This window comes from Canis lupus, chromosome 13, assembly GCF_011100685.1.
Source record: "Canis lupus familiaris isolate Mischka breed German Shepherd chromosome 13, alternate assembly UU_Cfam_GSD_1.0, whole genome shotgun sequence".
NCBI classification, from domain to species: Eukaryota; Metazoa; Chordata; class Mammalia; order Carnivora; family Canidae; genus Canis; species Canis lupus.
Genome location: NC_049234.1, coordinates 2,269,671 through 2,291,473, shown reverse-complemented (window position 1 = coordinate 2,291,473; position 21,803 = coordinate 2,269,671). Strand labels below are relative to the sequence as shown.

At 35.0% G+C, this 21,803-nt stretch overlaps 1 protein-coding gene and 1 long non-coding RNA gene across 4 annotated transcripts in view; one reads left to right on the top strand and one right to left on the bottom strand.

Moving 5' to 3' along the window:
• The window catches only part of RNF19A (ring finger protein 19A, RBR E3 ubiquitin protein ligase), a 52,557-nt gene that overhangs the window by 13,735 nt on the left and 17,019 nt on the right, over nucleotides 1-21,803 (top strand). Inside the window, exons 2-3 of one of the 3 annotated variants that reach the window (XM_038555199.1) lie at nucleotides 10,447-10,614; nucleotides 11,022-11,789. In XM_038555199.1, the coding sequence (XP_038411127.1) occupies nucleotides 11,116-11,789 (674 nt within the window). In that variant the 5' untranslated portion in view covers nucleotides 10,447-10,614; nucleotides 11,022-11,115. Of the gene's footprint in view, nucleotides 1-10,446; nucleotides 10,615-11,021; nucleotides 11,790-21,803 lie in introns of those variants that run through there. The other 2 variants (XM_038555198.1, XM_038555200.1) reach the window with 2 other exon arrangements.
• On the bottom strand, nucleotides 10,834-20,766 carry LOC119874424. Its single transcript, XR_005368425.1, has 3 exons — nucleotides 20,677-20,766; nucleotides 17,540-17,593; nucleotides 10,834-11,828 (listed from the first exon to the last, which is right to left on the bottom strand). It is a non-coding gene; the product is annotated as an uncharacterized LOC119874424 (long non-coding RNA).

The window sequence follows — 21,803 nt, the reverse complement described above, 5'->3', positions numbered from 1 at the left end:
CCCTCTTCAAAATATTACAAAATTAGAGGGCAAATGTTAGTAAATATTGAATGTTTAAAATCAAAGAGGAACATTAGTGTTCTAGTGTGAAAATGGACCGAAAATATGAACAGATAAATAATTGAAGAAATAAAGAACAGTGTGAACAAATGTTTGATTTATTTACTAATCAAATAAATGGAAATTGAACTACTTACTGTTTTTTGCCACTCTGAAAAAGCTATTGAAATAATGTAGAATGTTGGTAAAGAATTCAGGGAAATAAGCACCTTTCTGACTGGTGGGAGTACAAATTGAAACAAAACGGTTTGGTAGTTTATTTCAAGAGCTTATTTTAGAAGTCCATACCATCTAGATAGTAAGAATTCATACACCAAAATGTAGCTTATTTAAATAGAGATTGTGGGTGAAAAAGAGATCATGATTCAACAACTGGTGTTGAGGTAACTGACTAGCTATTTAGATAACATCAAATTTTGATCTCACCTATTCCTAACATTAAAATGAATTGAAATGGATGAAAGATTTAAGCAAAAAGATAAACTATAGAAGTAACAGAAAGAAACATAAGAGAATTTTTAAAATATACTCTTGGAGTAAGCAAGATTCTTCCAAGACAGGTATAGAGCCCAAGACTCATAAAGAGAAAGATAAGTGATTTTGAACTCATTAAGAAAATTTGAAATACCTGTATTGGAAAATTGCCATACAATCAAGAACAATTTTTTAAAGTTTTGACACATAAAAGCAAGTGTTCTTTATATATAAGTAAGTTTACACATCAGTAAGGAAAATACCAACAGTGGGATATGAGCATGTGGTTAGGCCACAGAAAGTGAAATACAAATGACTTGTAAACATGTGAGAAATACTAAAAATATCATTGCCACCAAAGCAAATATCCCTCTTTGTCTCCTGGTCTCACATATAATACCAAATATATAGCTATTTAAATTAAAAAGCTTTTTATTCCTTATTTTCTCCCAACTTTACAACCTAAATATATATTGCTACGAAGCAGCTTAATAGCCTGTTATGCTTTTTAATACAGAATACAATATTTAAAATAGAAAGTTTTGTTTATCTTCTTTGTTGACTCTTTCCCTTGAATGTAAGATAGCGCAGGCTTCGCTAGCAACCAAAATTAGTGACCACTAGATGGGGCTCTGTTTATTTCCTCCTCACTTAAAAACAAACAAAAAATGACTTTGTATTTGACTGTTCTTTTCAACAATGCTAGTCATGTTGTTCCGTGCTACTTTTATTACATGCAAGTTTTTAGAGATGCTGAACATCTGGGTGTCAGACATTGAAAAGAAAAAAATTGAAATTAGAAGTTGTAGATACTTTTTGCTCTTATACTTAATCTTTAGACCATCAACACAAAATCGTTGGATTTTCTCTATATTTTAACCTTCTGAGAAGTAACAGAAGAAACCTAATTTTAGCTGAATAACAGAGGCAAAAACAGATCAAGAGTATAATGCAGTTTTCTCTTGGGAAGTGATTGTCTGTAAACTTTTTTTGCCCAGCCTTCTGCATTTCCAGAATACTCTCTCATTCATTTTAAATCATTTAGCATGTGGGTGACAGTTGGGTGCTATCGAAGTGTTTGCGGTTAGGAGATGTTTACAATTGGGAGAAATCTTAAATCTATAGTTCTTGAGGTGACATGGTGTCAAGATACTTAACATGTTTTTTTTTTTCTCCTATAGCACTCCTGGGATAAAGGTTCTTATCTTTTCACAGTGTAAAAAGCTGAATATAGTAAGATTGTATTCCTTAATAAGGATTGCACAGTGATAGCAAACCAAAAGTAAAAATATAAACAGAATCGTCTCAGTTCCTCATTTCCACTTATGTGTGTTCTACATCATAATTTAACCAGAGTTTATTGGGAATCTGCTATAAATTACACATTGTTAGGCACCAGGATACAAAGTTTGTCTTATATTTCATCTCAGCTAACATTTAATATAGTGCTGTTTTGTTAGGTATTTAGCACATGTCAGCTTCACTTTGTTCCCCTAATATCTGTCTGTATGGTATCATCCATATTTTGTAGTTAGAGATAAAGACTCAGTGATATTCTTTATACAGGGATTTTGTAACTTAATGTAGCTAAACCAGGTCTTGACTCCCAAATTCTCCTCTTTTTTTTTTTTTTTTTTTACATCCAGTATTGGATTTCTTTTTTTATTTGCCCCTCCAGATCCTCTCTTACCCCTTCTCTGCCTTGCTCTGAGCCCCAAAGGTAGTTGACTTGAACTGCCTCATTTGGTCTCCTTTGTTGGACTTAAGCAGTGTGAGGCATTGGCAGGGTATTGGAGAGCGACAGAGAGAAGCTGGATGTTATTCTTCCAGTTGCTATTGCACAACTTCTCTTCAGTAATTGCTCCCTCCTGCCCCTTCATTCCAAAGGGTGGCAGTGGGTTCCTGAGTACTTTGCCATCCCTGTTTGGTTCCTTTAACCCTGCCCACACTTTTTAAAATGTGCCCCTCAGTTACCTCTTTGAGAGTACTTTGGTTTTTGCCAGGACCCTGACTGACACATACCACTTTTCTTAAACAATAGATATAGTACTATTTGTATGGATTTGAGCTTTCTGACTGTTCTTGTCTATCCTGTGTTTATAAATTGAGTGTTTAAAATCTGGTACATATTTTCATTTAAAACAGTATTGTAATTGTTGATCAGATGCTTCAACTAGAATGCTCAATTTCTGTAATTTTTACAAAGTATTAAAAATAGTGTGTCAAATTAGATGTATTTAATGAGTCAGCACAAAGTTACCAGCACTTTTACTAAATTTTTAGTCTACAAAGTTTTGACACATGTTAGTAGAAATACCTTTGTTTTTGGCCATTCCTATTTCATAATTCCTTAAATATTCTCAAGAGGTAGAAAAAAGTAGGGGCACCTCAGTTAAGCAAGCATCCAACTCTTGATCTCGGCTCATGTCATGATGTCAAGGTTGTGAGATTGAGCCCCGTGGCTGGTACTGCACTGACTGCACTGGGTGTGAAGGCTGCTTTAAGATTCTCTTTCTCTCTCTCTTCCCCCCTTCCTCCCCCTCCTCCCCCCAAAAAAGGTAGAAAAAGGTAAGAACCAAGAGATCTTGATGTTAAGGGATATGAACACTGAACTGAAGGTTAACACTGAAGGTTAGATGAGCAGATGTGAGTCTGTCCTTCTCAATACTAGACTTAAGTGCTGTTCTTCAGTTGAAGTCCATTGAAGGTCAGGAATTGGGCTCCTTTGCCAGCAATAAAACTAATTTCCCTAACCATTTTCTTTAGGGGCATGAGTGTGTAGCAGCAATTTGCAGTCTTGGTTACTTGTTGGAGTTATGCTAGACTGAGAAAGAGGGAAAGGAGAGACCTTTCTCATAGCTTAATTAACAAGTGACTAGAATACGTTGTGACATTGGTGTGACAATGATTATGATTGTAGATACTTAGTTGAAAATACATACTTTAGGATCTACTTGTGTTTTATTCTTTTCTATTTCAGTAACTAAACTCTTCTAGTATCTCTAATTACATCCCTGCTTTTATTTTGGGCATTCCCACTAAACCAATGACCATAACATTATGGAGCCCAACTGTCTTTTCAACCCTCATTACTTTATATTATCAATGCATTACAGCCTGACAAATCCTTGTGCTAGGACATCAGTTTATTTTTTATTTTTTTAATAATAAATTTATTTTTTTATTGGTGTTCAATTTGCCAACATACAGAATAACACCAACACCCAGTGCTCATCCCGTCAAGTGCCCCCCTCAGTGCCCATCACCCATTGCCCTCCTCCCCTTCCACCACCCCTAGTTCGTTTCCCAGAGTTAGGAGTCTTTATGTTCTGTCTCCCTTTCTGATATTTCCCACACATTTCTTCTCCCTTCCCTTCTATTCTTATATTCCCCAAATGAATGAGAACATATAATGTTTGTCCTTCTCCAATTGACTTACTTCACTCAGCATAATACCCTTCAGTTCCATCCACGTTGAAGCAAATGGTGGGTATTTGTCATTTCTAATGGCTGAGTAATATTCCATTGTATACATAAACCACATCTTCTTTATCCATTCATCTTTCGATGGACACCGAGGCTCCTTCCACAGTTTGGCTATTGTGGACATTGCTGCTCTAAACATCGGGGTGCAAGTGTCCCGGCGTTTCATTGCATCTGTATCTTTGGGGTAAATCCCCAACAGTGCAATTGCTGGGTCGTAGGGCAGGTCTATTTTTAACTGTTTGAGGAACCTCCACACAGTTTTCCAGAGTGGCTGCACCAGTTCACATTCCCACCAACAGTGTAAGAGGGTTCCCTTTTCTCCGCATCCTCTCCAACATTTGTGGTTTCCTGCCTTGTTAATTTTCCCCAATCTCACTGGTGTGAGGTGGTATCTCATTGTGGTTTTGATTTGTATTTCCCTGATGGCAAGTGATGCAGAGCATTTTCTCATGTGCATGTTGGCCATGTCTATGTCTTCCTCTGTGAGATTTCTGTTCATGTCTTTTGCCCATTTCATGATTGGATTGTTTGTTTCTATGGTGTTGAGTTTAATAAGTTCTTTATAGATCTTGGAAACTAGCCCTTTATCTGATAGGTCACTTGCAAATATCTTCTCCCATTCTGTAGGTTATCTTTTAGTTTTGTTGACTGTATCCTTTGCTGTGCAAAAGCTTCTTATCTTGATGAAGTCCCAATAGTTAATTTTTGCTTTTGTTTCTTTTGCCTTCATGGATGTATCTTGCAAGAAGTTACTGTGGCCGAGTTCAAAAAGGGTGTTGCCTATGTTCTCCTCTAGGATTTTGATGGAATCTTGTAGGACATCAGTTTAAAGAGCTTCCAAGATTGGGGATTATTAGAAATTGGAGATAATTCAAATTATGTCACTAGTACATTTACTGCCTTTTATCATCTCTTCCTTCTCTGAAATGGTGTGTACTATTCTATCATATAAATATCTAAGCTTTTGTGTATAATATCTTAATACAGTGGACTGATACTTCTCTTTGTTAACCTATTATGAACTAATTGGACCTTTAAAAAAATTGAAGGCAGCCCCCGTGGCGCAGCAGTTTGGTGGCGCAGCAGTTTGGCGCCGCTTGCAGCCTGGGATGTGATCCTGGAGACCCGGGATCGAGTCCCACATCGGGCTCCCTGCATGGAGCCTGCTTCTCCCTCTGCCTGTGTCTCTGCCTCTCTCGGTGTCTATGAATAAATAAATAAAATCTTTAAAAAATAAAAAAATAAAATAAAAATTGAGTACATATGTTCCTAGGAGGTATGACAGTGGAATAACAAGACTGATACTTTCTTGTGGCTAAGGAATAGTATCACTTCAGTAACAGTGTGTCATTTTAAGAAATACTCATTTGGCATTTGTTCATTATGTTTTATGTTCATGACACCATCTTGGCTCTATTGTATTAAATCACAAATATTCAAGTTCTACCTTAAAAACCTTATTTAAAAATTAAAGATAATTGGGAAAAAAGTGAACAAAATGAAGTTTCATCTGAGTTATAAAAGTTGAGTATAGTTTGGTTAGGAGGAGAGAAAAGGAGTGGCATTTCAGACAGGAGGAATGGCTGGAGTGAGATAATGGAGTTGAAGGATAGTTAAGACCAGCCCTAGATGATGTGCAAGATGTGATTGTCTTATTTTCTGAGATAATTTTTGAAATGTTGATAGTGACTAGAGAAGTTGTTTCATGAAGATAACTGTAGGCAGATGATGGTACTGAGGCTGAGGTATCAGAACACCTGAATTTGACTCCCAATCATTTACTAACCTCGCAATATTTACTCTCTCTGAACTTCAGCTTTCCTATCAAATAAGATTAATAATACCTATTTTAGAGTAGTGAGGTTTGAATTAAGGCACAGATAAAAAGGACTTCTAAACTCTAATATATAGTGGTATTATTATATGCAATATATTTTCCATTCTTTTTCCAACCTGTAGCCCAGACATTTATTTATTTTTATTTTTATTTTTTTCAGACATTTGTTTTAAAACTCAAATAGTAGGGGCAGCCCAGGTGGCTCAGCAGTTTAGTGCAGCCTTCAGCCCAGGGCCTGATCCTGGAGACCGGGAATCGAGTCCCCACATCAGGCTCCCTGTATGGAGCCTGCTTCTTCCTCTGCCTGTGTCTCTGCCTCTCTCTCTCTGTGTCTCTCATGAATAAATAAATAAAATCTTAAAAAAAAAAAAAACCCTCAAATAATATTTTTATCTTAATGGTGTGAACATTTCTGAGGCAGAACATAATACAAATTCATGTAGTTGATAATTGATAGTTTACTTCAAAAAAGTTGAGTTCAGAAAGAATAGTACTATATTAAATCATGCAAATAATAGATTTTTATTTTTCACTGGAGAATGAAGTCAACTTTTTCTAAAAATAAGTTCCTGAATCATTGAAAGTTTTTTTTTTTTAATTTCACACGTTTTGTCATCTGTTCAAATTGGCAGAATTTCTGTAGTACTTTTTTTTTAAGCAGTTTAGGATGTAGTCTTAGAAATCCTAAGTTAGCCAAAGTTCCCTTGATTGAGACATTCCTAATACTCTTCAGTTACATGCCTTATAGATAGTTCCATGGATTATTTCTGCAGAAGGATAGTCATTAAATTATGTGGATTTTTAAGTCTTTCATCAAACCTATGCCATAGGTTATGAGATACCTCACCGTAATCCTTTTAGGTTGACAATGACTAATAAGCTGAGTTGTTTTTGTTGGAACTTTTATTTTTTGTACCTAGAGTAATGAAAAACAAGGAGCCTTGTTTCAGAGGCAAAGCCCATGTAGTTTTTTTAAGTGAGAGTGTTTTAAGTCTCCTTAGTATTAGTGGTTCTTAATCAGAGTCTGCCACTAAATGACTGACCTAAATATAAAACACACAAACTCTGGAACCCATCCTTATTTTGATTGGTTAGCTTTAGGGCAAAATATGTTTCTTGTTAATTGTGGGGTTCAATTAGTTTTTGTTTTTTTAACTCTAGTAGATGCTTATGATACAGTTTTAAACTCTGCAGAAGGCAGAAAGTCAATACTAGATTGTATTCCTCAAGGTAGCCATTGTCAATGATTTAACATTTTTCCTGAAATTGCATATGTATATGTAATCCTGAGTAGATATGTTTTTTTCCATAAATGCCTTCATACACACTATTTTGCAGTTATTTTCTCAGCATTATGTAGAGAGTGCTTTCCATATCATTACACATACATTGTGGTTGGTTTAATTATTTTTACCAGTCCCCTGTTAGACACTTAGTTATTTTCAGGTTGTGTGTGGGTTTTTTGGTCTTGTTTGTTTCCATCAACTAAGCTGTAGTGAATTTCCTTGCACATTGTCTTTGCACACCTGTGTCCTTATATTTTCTGAAGGATAAGTTTTACACGTAGAATTGCTGGCTAAAGAATATTTCCATTTTGGGGTACCTGGGTGGCTCAGTGGTTGACTGTCTGCCTTGGGCTTAGGTCGTGATCCTGGGGTCCTGGGATTGAGTCCTACATCAGGCTCCCCTCATGGAGCCTGCTTTTCTCTTAGCCTATGTGTCTGCCTCTCAGTGTTTCTCATGAATGAATAAATAAAATCATTAAAAAAATTTCCATTTTATATTTAATAGATAATGCCAAATTGGTTTCCCCAAATAATGCTGATTTATACTCCCAACAGTATATAAGATGTATATTTCGGTACACTCTCACCAACCCTTCACAATCTTTGCAATCTAATGTGCACAAAGAGGGTGTATAATGTTTGAATTTTCATTTCTTTAGTTGTGATTGTTGTTAAAAACTGTATCCCTGTTAAAAACTGTATCCTATCTTTCTCATTTTTGTAATTCTTTTCTCCATTGTCCTTGTATCTTATGTGTGAAAGCTGTTTGTATAGTAGGGAAATCTGTTCATTGTTATACATGTTTTTATAATTTATCATTGTCTTTCTGTGTTATAGGTTTGGTGGGTTTTTTTTTTTTTTTTTTTTTAAGATTTTATTTATTCATGAGAAACAGAGAGAGAGAGGCAGAGAGAGAAGCAGGCTTCTTGCAGGGATCCCGATGCAGGACTTGATCCCCTGAGATCATGTCCTGAACCAAAGGCAGACACTGAACCACTGATCCACCCAGGTGCCCCAGTGTGTTATTTTTTACAGTATAGAAATATTAAAGTTTTAGTTTTCAGATTTATCTTTACTTTGAGGCATATTTGTATATATGCACAATGTTTTAGGAGTATTTCCTAAATAGGATGTCACAGTTTGCCCATGTTATCCTACTTTAAGTATTAAGAGTACTTCTAGGGATCCCTGGGTGGCGCAGTGGTTTAGCGCCTGCCTTTGGCCCAGGGCACGATCCTGGAGACCCGGGATCAAATCCCATGTCGGGCTCCTGGTGCATGGAGCCTGCTTATGTCTCTGCCTCTCTCTCTCTCTCTCTCTCTCTCTCTCTGTGACTATCATAAATAAATAAAAATTAAAAAAAAAAAAAAAGAGTACTTCTAGAGGAGCCTGGGTGGCTCAGTTGGTGGAGCATCTGACTCTTGATTTTGGCTCAGGTCATGGGAATCAAGCCCCATGTCAGGCGCTGTGCTCAGCTGGGAGTCTGCTTGAGATTCTTTCTCCCTTTCCTTCTGTCCCTCACCCCCACCTCTGGGCATGTGTGCATGATCTCTCTCTCTCTCTTTAATCCTTTTTTTTTTTTTTTTTTTAACGTACTTCACTCTCACAGGGTTCTCCTTTGGAGGAAAAAAAAATATATGGCGATCTTAAAGTGTGTAGTTTGAAAAATTTCCCAGGTGATACTGTCAAAGTACCATTGGTTTACTACTTTAAGTGACCAATTCTTTTTTTTTTTTAAAGATTTTATTTATTTATTTATGAGAGACACAGAAAGAGGCAGAGACATAGGCAGAGGGAGGAGAAGCAGGCTCCATGCAGGAGCCCGATGTGGGACTCGATACTGAGACTCTGGATCACGGCCTGAGCTGAAGGCAGACGCTCAACTGCTGAGCCACCCAGGTGTCCCGACAAATTCTTATGATAAGTTCCCCAAAATAGATTCCCTCTGTAGTTCCCGTCTATGATAAATATATTGCACTGTGGAGTAAAGAAGCTATTTTAAGTTGCAAGATAAAATAAAAACATGGAAGAAAATATGCAGAAAATTTTAGTAAAACCTACTGTTACACCCTATATTTTCCTCAGACTTAACAGACTGTTGCAAATAATGGGAAAATATAAACTGATGTTTACCTGAGTGAAATGTTTTCTAGATTTTGTTTGGGAAATCAATATGACTTTCTCAAGGATATGTGTAGATACCAGCTCAAGAAGCTTTTTTTTGTGTGTGTGTGTGTGTGTGTGATATAACAATCATTCAGTAAAGTGTATTAAACGTGAGTTTGTAGGTCAGCGATTTATCACAAAATGAACATACCTTTGTAACTACTACATATGTCCAAGTGCCCTTTGTGCATCCCCACAAAAGGTAGCTATACTTCTTACTTCTATCATCATAGATTAGTTCTGCCTGGTTTTAACTTTATTTAAATAGAGTTATACATACAGTGTGCCGTCTTCTGTGTGAGATTCATTCTTGTTTTGTGTGAAGCAGTATTTTGTTTATTTTCATTGATTTCTAGTATACTAGAATGTGAATTTATACAATTCTATTGTTGGAAGAGTGTGGGTTGCATCTAGTATTTTGGTTTGTTAGGCCTAATGCTGCTATTAATATTGTTATGTATCTCTTTTGGTGCATGTATGCATTCATTTCTCTTAGCAGTTACTTCTAGTAGTGTAATTGGGTGATGGAGTATCTATGTGTTCAAATTTGGTAAATACTGTTAAACAAAGTAGTCGTGTCATTTTATGCTCTGACCAGCAATCCATATCTTTGTTAATATCTAGAAATATCGGTCTGAATTTTAGGCATCCTGCTGGGTGTGTGTCTCAACAAGGCTTTAATGTATACCCCTCTGATGACAAATATTATTGAGCACTTTTTCATATCCTTTGTTAAGTGCCTGTTAAATCCTTTGCCCATTTTTCTTTTTGATTGTTTTGTCTTACTGATTTGTTAGTGTTCTTTCCGTATTCTGGGTACTTGGTCCTTTATTAGTTAGTAATATGTGGCAAATGTATTGTTCCACTCCCTTAATACTGTCTGGTGAGTTTATTATACTCCAATTTGTCAGTCTTTTCTTTTATGGTTAGTACTTTTGTATATTTAAGAAATCTTTCACAGAAATATTCTCTTCTTTTGACTTCTGGAAGCTTCATGATTTTATTTTTCATACATAAATCTGTGAACCAGTTGGAATTGATTTTTATGCATGAGGTGAGCAGCTTTAGGTTAAGTTCCTTTTCTCAGATGGTAACCAGTTAAATAATATTATGTTGTTTGTTTTGTTTTTGAAAAAGCCATTCTTCATGCTCAGTAATATCACCTTTGACCTAACTCAAGTATCTGCATATATGTGGGACTTTTTTCTGGACTGTATCCTGCTCCACGTCTTTGTATCCAGCCTTGTGATATATCATTATGTTGTATGAATTCCTGTAACTTGACAAGTCATCACATCTGTCAAAGTAAGAGCTCACACACACTTTGCTCTTACGATTGTATAAGCTATACTTAATAATCCTTCATATTTGCATGTATATTTTATTGTCAGTTAAAAAGAACTCTTAAAAGCAGCAGGGAATCATTGAGATCTCAGTGAAAATGATCAAAATTTTTTATGAGATTTTAATAAGGTCAGCTCAAATCTAGAGTTTTTTTAAATTAAGATTAAGGAATATCCTTGTTTTAGTGCTCACTGTATATATACTCTTACATTCTCATATAGACTAAGTAAATTGGTCTTATTAAAAAAAAACCACCTAATTAAAGAACATACTGGTTTGAAGTTGCATAGTAAGGTTTAAGTTTATTTTAAAAACATGCAGACTAAGAATACAATAAAATGATCTTGGTGTTGTGTTTTGTTTTTCAGACCATCTATGATAATAGTCTTCTGTGAGTCAAGCTTTTTCAAGAATTCTCTGAAAGAACCAAGTAGGATTCTCTTACATCATGGCTTAATCTGAATGCAAGAGCAAGAAATAGGTTTTATCTCTAAATATAATGAAGGGCTGTGTATAAACACGGATCCTGACTCCATTCTAATGAGCATTTTAGACATGAGTTTACATCGGCAAATGGGTTCAGATCGTGATCTTCAGTCTTCTGCTTCATCTGTAAGCTTGCCTTCAGTGAAAAAGGCACCCAAAAAAAGAAGAATTTCAATAGGCTCTCTGTTTCGGAGGAAAAAGGATAACAAACGTAAATCCAGGGAGCTAAATGGCGGGGTGGATGGAATTGCAAGCATTGAAAGTATACATTCTGAAATGTGTACTGATAAGAACTCCATTTTCTCTACAAATACCTCTTCTGACAATGGATTAACTTCTATCAGCAAACAAATTGGAGACTTTATAGAGTGCCCTTTGTGCCTTTTGCGGCATTCTAAAGACAGATTTCCTGAGATAATGACTTGTCATCATAGATCTTGTGTGGATTGCTTACGACAATATCTAAGGATAGAAATTTCTGAAAGTAGAGTTAATATCAGTTGCCCAGAATGTACTGAACGGTTTAATCCCCATGATATTCGCTTGATATTAAGTGATGATGTCTTGATGGAAAAATATGAAGAATTTATGCTTAGACGGTGGCTTGTTGCAGATCCTGATTGTAGGTGGTGTCCAGCTCCAGACTGTGGGTAAGATTTTGTTTGGTTTTTCTTGAGTTAATATTTTTTCTGTGGATAGAAAAAGAACTAGCTATTAGAAGAAAAATCTTAACGTGTCAGGTGATTCAGTCATCATTCATTCGGTAGACAAACATACATTGAGTGCATACTACATGCCAGGCACAGTGTTAGATACTAATGGCAAGAATATTATCTTATTCATTTCTATATTGTGTCTCATCACATACTCACTTAAGGACATTTTCGCAAGAAAAAGTAAGATGGTAGAGAACAGGATCTAGTTGTGGGCAAAACTGATTTTCCCTATTCATTTGGAAAATTGTTATTTTGGTGTAGCAGATGAAATGATTAGGGGTTTGTTTGGTTTTGGTTTTGAAGGGTTTTGGTTGTATAAACTCAGATGACCTTTTCAAAAGACCCCTTAATGTGTACCACACAGTATCATGTGTACATGTTGGTATGACCTAAGTATTGCTAAGTCTCCAGATTTAAAATAATTTTGCTTATGTATTTGATTATTATGTTAACAGCATCTTTTGTTTGTAGAGCATTTGCTGTGTAGGGTTGTCATAACTAGGAATAAACAGTCCTATGCTTTTCAAGAATAAGAAAAGCTGAATGTTATTTAGCATACTATTAGAGGCTATGTATAAATAAGACTTGGGGAAAACCCACAACTTCCAAGATTAACTGGATATAATCAGAAACAAGGATGGAATATGACGTTAATTTCTCAGATGAAGTTTCAGGATTCATTGTCTGAATCAAATCTATTATTAAAAGCTTGTTGAGTAGCAAATTTTCAGATTGTATCTGGTTTATGTTCTTTAATTTTATGTGAGAAAATTAATAATATGTTTCCAGCCCTTGCAAATCCCAGTTTTCCCAGGTATAACTAGCACTTACCTATCCACCAAAGATTTCAGTGTAAATAAAGCATTTAAAAATATTAACTGATTATTTAACATTTTTATGAATTCATTAGTTGTGTGAAGGACTCAGAAATACTATTCATTATCACGTTTGAACTGTGTTCTCAATGCATGGAGCTTATACTAGAACATAAATAATAAAAAACTCTCAAGATGATGAGAAGAAAATGGGGATAATGAGCAATACCTTTAAATAACTTGAATAGGAGACAGTATTCTGTAAGAACAGCTTGGGTACAGTTGTATCACTCTTTGTCCCATGGACCCTTGTACATTTTCACTGGTGCAAGCGTACACACAGGAAATTTTATATTAACACTTCTTGCAAATCATTATAGCAAATATTCCTTTAGTGGGAGTTCAGATAGTGAGGAATATGCCTATATATTGTGTTTTGTCTGGAGAAAGAGTGTGGTTTTTTATCTTTATGGAACCCCAGGATAAAAAGTGCTTCACAAGTTCCTTCAAGCATTTAATAGTTTTGAAAAAAAGTTTGAAAATGATGGAATGAATTAAAAGGCTTAAGTGTCGTAACCTATGGCCCTGAAAATAAATAATGAGAAAATAAATCCTGGGCACAAATATTCTGGTCACTAAATATTTTCTTGAACTGTGTTGATTGCTCATGTGGTCCTAATGGGTATCAACTGTATCAGCCTAATAGAACACAGTAGCTGACACGGACTCTTGTTTGTATAAGAACTTGATTTTAGGGGAAATCTAATAAGCCAACTGGGAAAGGATTGATTTTTCAATGTACAGAATTGTGAACAGTAGTTATTGGAAGGGAAAAAAATTAGGTTTTCCTTACGCATAACACACCAAAACAAAACAGATTATAAAGGAAAGTTTTATAAATGGAAAAAACTAAACGAAAATAGATGTGTAAGATTAGCTCACCTACTGCCATATTCTTAAAATTGAATACACACTGCCCTGTAACTTAGAAGATCCACTCCTTGTGAAATACCTTGAAGAAACAAACTCTTGTGTGCCAGGAGACATCTAGTTAGGAGACAATGTTTAAGAATATTCATAATAGGGGCACCTAAGTGGCACATCCAACTCTTGGTTTCAGCTCATGTAGTGATCTCAGTGTCCTGAGATCAAGCCCTGGCTCTTCTCTGCTCTTAATGGGAAGTGTGCTTGAGATTGTCTCTCCCTCTCATGCTGCCCTTCCCGCTCATGCAGTCTCTCTCTCTAAAATAAATAAATGTTTTTTTTAAAAAAAGTTCATAATAGCAAACAAGGAAAAAATATTCATTAATAGTAAGATGGATGAATATATTTAGTTTCATGGTTTACTTATTGAAAGGAGGATGTGAACTTGAAGGAGCAATCAAGGGGCTTCTAAAGCCACTGATAAATGAGGTAAAACCATAGGTTCTGACTTGCTGGAGATAGTTTCAGTTTATGCTTATGGTGCTGCTGTAATTTTTAATAGCTTTACCCTTCTCACGTGTTCCAGTTTAGGTTGTTAATTATATGATCACCTTACTGATACTTTTCTTAGTTTGTGTGGTAGATACAGGGGTATTTGTTCATAAATCTTTTTTGTATATGTGACATTTTTCAGTAAAATTTAAAAATGTTTCAGAAAGTCATACTTTGGGTTATTTTTGCCTATTTTCTTCTTATTGAGACTTTATTGTTAAAAAGTAAAATGGTTTAGGGCACCTGGGTGGCTTGATGGGTTAAGCATCTGACTTGATTTCTGCTAAGGTCATAATCTGAGGATCATGGGATTGAGCCCTGCACTGGGCTCTGTACTTGTATGGAGTCTGCTTGTCCCTCTCCCTCTGCTCCTCCCCTGGCGCGCGTGCTCGCTCGCTCTCTCTCTCTCAAAAAATAAAATCTTTAAAAAGAAAAAAGTGAAATGGCTTAATACTCTAAATATTTTGGAGACTATAACTTAAAGGTTAACTCAAGTATAAAATGTTATAATAGAAACACCTACAGATCCTGTTATTATTGAAAATAACCACTTGATTGTTTAACAAAGAATTAGCCTTGATTAATTTGACTATAAATTAACTGTTGGTTTGGTTTGCGGTTGTCAGTAGTCTTACCCACAAAGGACAAAACATGTTAACATACTTTTATTTATGTATTTGATTTATATTGTCTCTCTAGATTAAGAGCATCTTTTATATACTTGATTACATTGTAGGCTTTATGGTTGCATTATGTAGAAACCGTCATCCAGTAACGTAATTTTTTTTTTTTTTTAAGATTTTCTTTATTTATTTGACAGAGCGAGAGAGCTCTAGCACAAGCCTGGGGAGCGGCAGGCAGAGGGAGAGGGAGAAGCAGGCTCCCCGCTGAGCAGAGAGCTTGACATGGGGCTAAATTCCAGGACCCTGGGATCATGACCTGAGCCAAAGGCAGTCGCTTAACCAATTGAGCCACCAGGCAACCCAGTAATATAAAATTTATATGTGTATATGTGTACTTTGAAAATATGGAATACTACATATGCCTTCATTAAAGGTTTAAATTTTACTTAGCATGAGCACATACAGACCTGATTTTGAAACTCTGTCCTATCATTGTTATAAGGATTGGGATAGATCTAGTAATTTTATTACTAGCATAATTCCTAGCACACAGCAAATTTTTTACAACTCTCATTTATCATTCCTTGTGTCCATTTCTTAAGTTTCAATCAAATATTTAATGCACCTGTATGCCAGGTACTGGAAATTTAATGAGGAACAGAAGACAAAACTCTCTGCCCTCTTGGAACTTATTAAAATCTTTGGATCCATAGAAAGACATTTTTCATTTAGAATTCATTTATTATTTAAATCTGACATAAGTAATATTGGTAAATATCTGATTGTTTGGCAGTGGGTAATAGAAATACTTAGCCAGTTAGAATCATTGGCATGTATGTAGTATTTAAGCCGTTTTGTTGTACAACACACTTGGAAGGCTTTTTTCTAGAAATGCTGTATGTGAAATGAATTTTTTCTTTTGTATTTGATACTTATCAATATGGCCATTTTCTGTGTCTGACACTAATTTTACTTAAACATGTAGTTTAATACACTTTGAGAAATGTTGCTCTTAGCTTAGAGTAGAAAGAAAAGGATTTCTGACTTAATATTCTTTCCACTCTCTTGAAGGCCACGACAAATTAAGCTTTTTTAAAAGGCAGTATGTTGGAAAAAAAAAAAAAAAAAAGGCAGTATGTTGGAAAAGTCCTCTTGAGAAGGAGCCCAACCTGTGTGCTATGATTTAACCAGGGTGAAGTTAACTAGACTGCTTCTAAAACATGCAGTTTACACAGGTTCAGAGAAGAATCTGGCTGTGGCTAGGGAGAAGTGTTGGAGTGAGAGACACATAGGAAGGAAAGTATAGAACCTGTCTTGAGTAAAAATACCTGATTACCTTCTACCCAGGAAGCCCACTTTATACATTGTAGGCAGATAGCAAAAAAGTGGGCATTTAGTTTTTATCATCACTTGTTTCAATTGGCCAGGCCACCATTCTACCAGCACACATTATCCTTGTTATCTCATGTGAGTGTTTCTGACTTTGCTGGGGAGCTTTGAATATATAAAAACATTTATTATACAAGAATAATGTCTGTGAGCCTCTCAAGGGCAAAAAAGAAAAAAGTATTTGATTTTTCTTTGTAACTGCTGGTTAACCTCATGTTCAATAGAGTTGTTGAATGAATCAATCTGATTGTATGCCACTAACATAAGTCATATATCTTAGAAACTGTCAAGCCATTTTATTTTACTTTTTTTTCTCAGTACGCCATTTTAAAGTAATGTGATCTTTTTAAAGCAGTGTAATCAGGTTTGTATAGTGTCAAACTGGCTGACATTTAAGTGACTCTAATAATTTATTAAGGTGGAGGACACTATTCATAATGGATTTTTTAAAAAATGGGTCCATAGGCTTACAAACTAAATAATATATATTTTAAAAATATAGTTAATCTCTGTATAACTCTTATTTCCATCCTACAAAGAAGGGTTTTAGCCATAACTTGACCATCTATTGACATGCTGGAATGTTTTGTGTAGGCTGACCTTTTAGAAATTTTATATAGAAAACAGATCCAACCTTTGGTTTTCTCCAGAGGAAACAAATACATGTGACTTAGAAAACAGCAGGTTTTGTGTATAGGGAGCCATAAAGAGTAAACTGTGGGGCAGCCCAGGTGGCTCAGCGGTTTAGCGCCGCCTTCAGCCCAGGGCCTGATCCTGGAGTCCCGGGATCAAGTCCCACATCAGGCTCCCCTGTGTGGAGCCTGCTTCTCCCTCTGTCTGTGTCTCTGTCTCTCTCTCTCTCTTCTCTCTCTCTCTGTCTCTCATGAATAAATAAAATCTTTAAAAATAAGTATTTTTTAAAAAAGAGTAAACTGTGTTTCAGGGAATTTGCAATTCGTAACTAGTGATAAATTGTATTTGTTAGATATTCCTAAAAGTATTCTGAGAGTTTGAGTTTAGGGTTTGAAGATAGCTTGAGCTGAGAGTTTCTTCTTTGTAGTTTATTCTTCCTAACCATAAAATTGATCTAGATATATTTTAATGCTGTGTAATTTAGTATATACTGCTGTTACACCAGGCATTGTTAATTGATACTAAAATTTTTGGTGGTTTTAAGGGAATCAATAAAAATAACATTCCCTAAAACCCTCATTCAGAACCAGGTTGATATGACAAGAGACATGTCCGCTTTCTCTTACTGATTAGTTTACTAAAGAATGTGGCTTTAGATATGCAGGCAGAATGGCTTGCTGACACTGTCCCTAAATGAGACTGACTTCTCCAAATAGTCTAGGCAATTCTCGATAACTGTAGGCCTCACCTGTAGCATGTAGTGGAAAGCACTGAAGAAGGCATCCTCTGTAAGAAGCAGCTCCTGAAAGAGGGAACAGGAGGTGAGCCTCACATATCTAGACCTCCCAAACATTTTAAGCGAGTGAATCCTTTTCCATCAAATAATAGTAACTTCTAGCAAGTAGAAACATAAGCCTATTGATTTTGATACAAAATTTGACTTTCCTCCGTAACTGGATCAAATGGTTTGGGTATTTGTGATTATATTTTCTTTGTTCTCTAAAAGTTGTGTTAAAGCTTTACTTTTTGGGGGGAAAAAAGTAGCTTTGACTCCTGGGTAATCTTTCTTCATTCTTTTTTTCTCATTTTTTAATTAAAATTTTTATTGGGGAGTGGTATGTCTTTCTTAGGATTGGATTTCATGTTAGATATAGTTTGACCTTTTTACTTGTTCCTTCATAAGGAATTTGCTGTAGACCCTAGCTGGTATCTCTCCTTCCTCTGTTACCAGTAGTGTAATTTGTAGAACTTTACTACTATGAAACTCTCCCAGGAAATAGACGTTATGGTGAAATGAATTCTGAAAATAATGCATACTATAAAATGATCATTGGTATGTTAAAAATTCTTTTAGAAAATCCTATAATTAAAAAAAAATGAAAAAGTACTTTAGTTTTGCTTAGCATTCTTGTAACTTGACCATTGAGTACTTTCTTAGTATAGACATCCTTTTGGCAATCCAGTGAACAGAAAATATTTCTGGAAGGACTGCCTATTTCAGTCCTTATGTCTTATAAATCTTAACCACTTTCTTCCTGTCCCTCCACTCCACTAAATAGGTAGGTTTAAACAGTTTTAAGTAGATAGAAATGGAAAAATAGAGATGGAAAGTAAGACTTGAGTTAAATAATGGATCTTAAAAGGACGTGGAGCCATCTCTTAAACCAAGATTTTGTTACTGTTCAAGCCAAAAATGTTAGGTTAGCTAGTATTACTCAGTTATCTCTGACCTGCTGAGTGTTCTTTTCCCATATAACACTTAATGCACCAGCACAGAGAGACTCCTGAAATTTTTCTTTAGAGGGAGCATTTTATATTTAATTTAGTTTTACCATTTGCTTTCTATTTGACAGCTGTTTTCCAATGGAAAATGTTTGGCCCACACACAATGAAAATCATCTTCAAAAGGCCTAACATTCTGTTTTCAAAATACATGAATGCAAGTTAGTTATATTATAGAATAGAATATGCCTAGCAAAGTTATTAGGATTGAATGTTTATGAACATAAACATTTACATAGCACTCAATAACTGTTAGCATAAGGAAAAACTGATAGACAAACCCTCTTTCCCCTGCCTTTTTCTCTCTCCACAACATACACACACAGTTTTATTTAAATATCACAACTCTTTTTGTTGTTATATCCTAATTTCTGTGATGCATCAAACCTACATTTATTTTCAACAAATGCTAAATGACCAGATGTTAAATTAATATTCCTCTGAGGCCAAAGTCAAATATCACTAATTAAGGTGTGATGAACTTATAGGATACAAAAGTAATTGTAAAATATTATTCTAAGAAGTATTTTAAAAATAATTTAAAAAAAAATCAAACGTTAAATACTTGGTGTTGCCATGCAGGAATGCTAGTCTATATGTCAGCTTTTTAGTTTACTCCAAATAATTATACTGCATATTTTTAAAATTCCAAGTAAGTATTCCCTATTTATAAGTTATTCTCTACAAGCTTAAGTCCCTAGACTCAAAACTGTAAGGAATTTTTATCTTAAAGCAATAAGTGAAGCTCTTTTGAAGTTTGATTATTGAGAATAAAATATGTTTTGAGACCTCAGGTTTTTCTCCATACCCTTTCATCTTTTCATGGATATTGTACCAGGTTGTGGAAATTCTTTTGTCATGAGATTTTAAAATGGCAAAGTTGACATTTTGCTTTTCATTCTTGTCAAAATGTGAAGAATTTCCTAATAGGACTTTTTCTTAAAAGACTCACAGCTTAAAATCATTAATTAAAAATTAAGTCAATTCTAAGATGAAATCAGAGAGGGAGACAAACCATAAGAGACTTTTAATCATAGGAAACAACCCGAGGGTCGCTGGAAGGGCGGTGGATGGGGGGGGGGGGTAGAGTAACTGGGTGATGGCCTTAAGGAGGGCACGTGATGTAATGAGTGAGCACTGGTATTGTATAAGACTGATGAAGCACTGAGCTCTACCTCTGAAATTAATAATACATTATATGCTAATTGGCTGACTTTAAAAATTTTTTAAAAGGAAAAAATTAAGTCCTTTTTTAAGTTTTGTTTAGTGATATGGTAATATACTAAACAACCTTCTGTAAAGGTTAGAATCATGACATAATGTAATTTTTAAGGTTATTTCTACCTTGTATATTTTTATTAAATATGTATTCAGAAAATCTGTATTATTCTTAAATTTAGTTATAGCTCTCTCAATGTTCATAGTAAGTGTAAATCTATGTCCCTGTTGAATGTTTTGAAAGTTTGTATCTAAATTTGGCTTTCACAGTTCTCACTAATAATTGCTGCATTTTATTCTTCCAACACAGTGCACATTTATACTTCAGTTTTCCAGTAAAGTTTCACCATATAAAGCAGTAAGATATTTATTCTGTATCTAGAATGCCTACCAATGTTTATTTTTTTAAGATTTATTTCAGAGAGAGAGAGAGTGTGTCAAACAGACTCCACAGTGAGCCCAGAGCCCAGCAAACCCAATGCAGGGCTCTATCTCATGTCCCTGAAATGACCTGAGCCAAAACTGACAATCGGACACTTGACTGCTCCACTCAGGCACCCTCCATATGTTATTTATGTTGATATAGAAAGGATAGTAACTTTATGTCATATGGTCATATGACAGGTACAGGTACAGAGGTACTAGCACTGTAATTGAAATGATGAATTGCTTGTTTGGCATTCTAAAGATTAAGGCTAAAGCTGAAGCTGATTTTGGCTGAACACTAAGCCAAACTTTGTTGAATGCCTGTTTTATGTTTTGGGAAGACTTACTTGTAGGGAGATTATGCAATTTACATGAAACTATACAGAGAATAAGTGGTAGAAGTGGAATTTTGACCAGGTTGCCTAAACTTTTCTTCTGCCTTAATAAATTGTGACTGACCTTAAAAAATAGTTGATCTTAGCATCATTGTCCCCTGCACACAAACAGATTTCCCCTCTTCTTCCCTCCTTCCTTCCTTCAAGAAAAGCTAGGATAGAAAAGAGTTTTAGAAGATAGTATCATTTCCTTTTCAGTGAAATTACTATTTTAAAGACTGTTTAGGATTATAATTTGATAGAAAATGGAAGTGTAGAGTTTTTGAGGACTTTTTTTTTTTTATTGATAACTGTAGTAAATAAGCCCTCAGGGAAAGTAAACGTTCCTAAATAACCCTTTGTTGATATATAATTTGCCTTTAATTTAATCATGCTTGAACATATTTGTGATAGCGGTGGTAATTGGAGAATTGGTCTATGAAAAATAAATGGAATTAAAGATGTAAAATTTAAGTTTAAAAGATACTAAGGGAGCAACAGGGCTAAAAGTGGAGGAACTTCCTGACTTAAAATTTTATAATTTTACAGATTATCTTAAAATTTAATAAAAATATCAGTTACAGTTACTATTTAAATTTTATTGCCAATAACAAGAGGAACCCTGAAAGCTCACCTAAATTTCCAGGCAAAAGGAAATGTTTGATACTTATAAAAGCTTCTTGTACATAGATAAGACTTATTTGTGTCTCTTTCAAAGAAGATCAGGGCAGCCTGGGTGGCTCAGTGGTTTAGTGCTGCCTTCAGCCCAGGGCATTATCCTGGGGATAACGTGGGGAGCCCCACGTCGGGTTTCCTGCATGGAGCCTGCTTCTCCCTCTTCCTATGCCTCTACCACCCCCCTCCCCGCATGAATAAATAAATAAAATATTTTTTTTAAAAAAGGATCATAGTCCCCTAGACATTTATTAATTATAAGTTTTATTTATCACAAAATTTTATTAATTTATCACAAAAGTTATGAATTTTTTGCCGTTAACTAATAGGGGTAGTTGATTCACAGTGATATTTTTAAGTAGGTAATGTTTTAATCTTTGTGATTTTAAAAGTAATAGGTAATTATAAAAATCAGAAATGTATAAATATATAAAGAAGAGAATTAGAACTCTAGTACCAGCAAAAGTACTATTAAGATTTTTGGTGTAAATCCTTTCTAGTTTTTTCTGGCTGCACATAATACTAATTTAGTATATA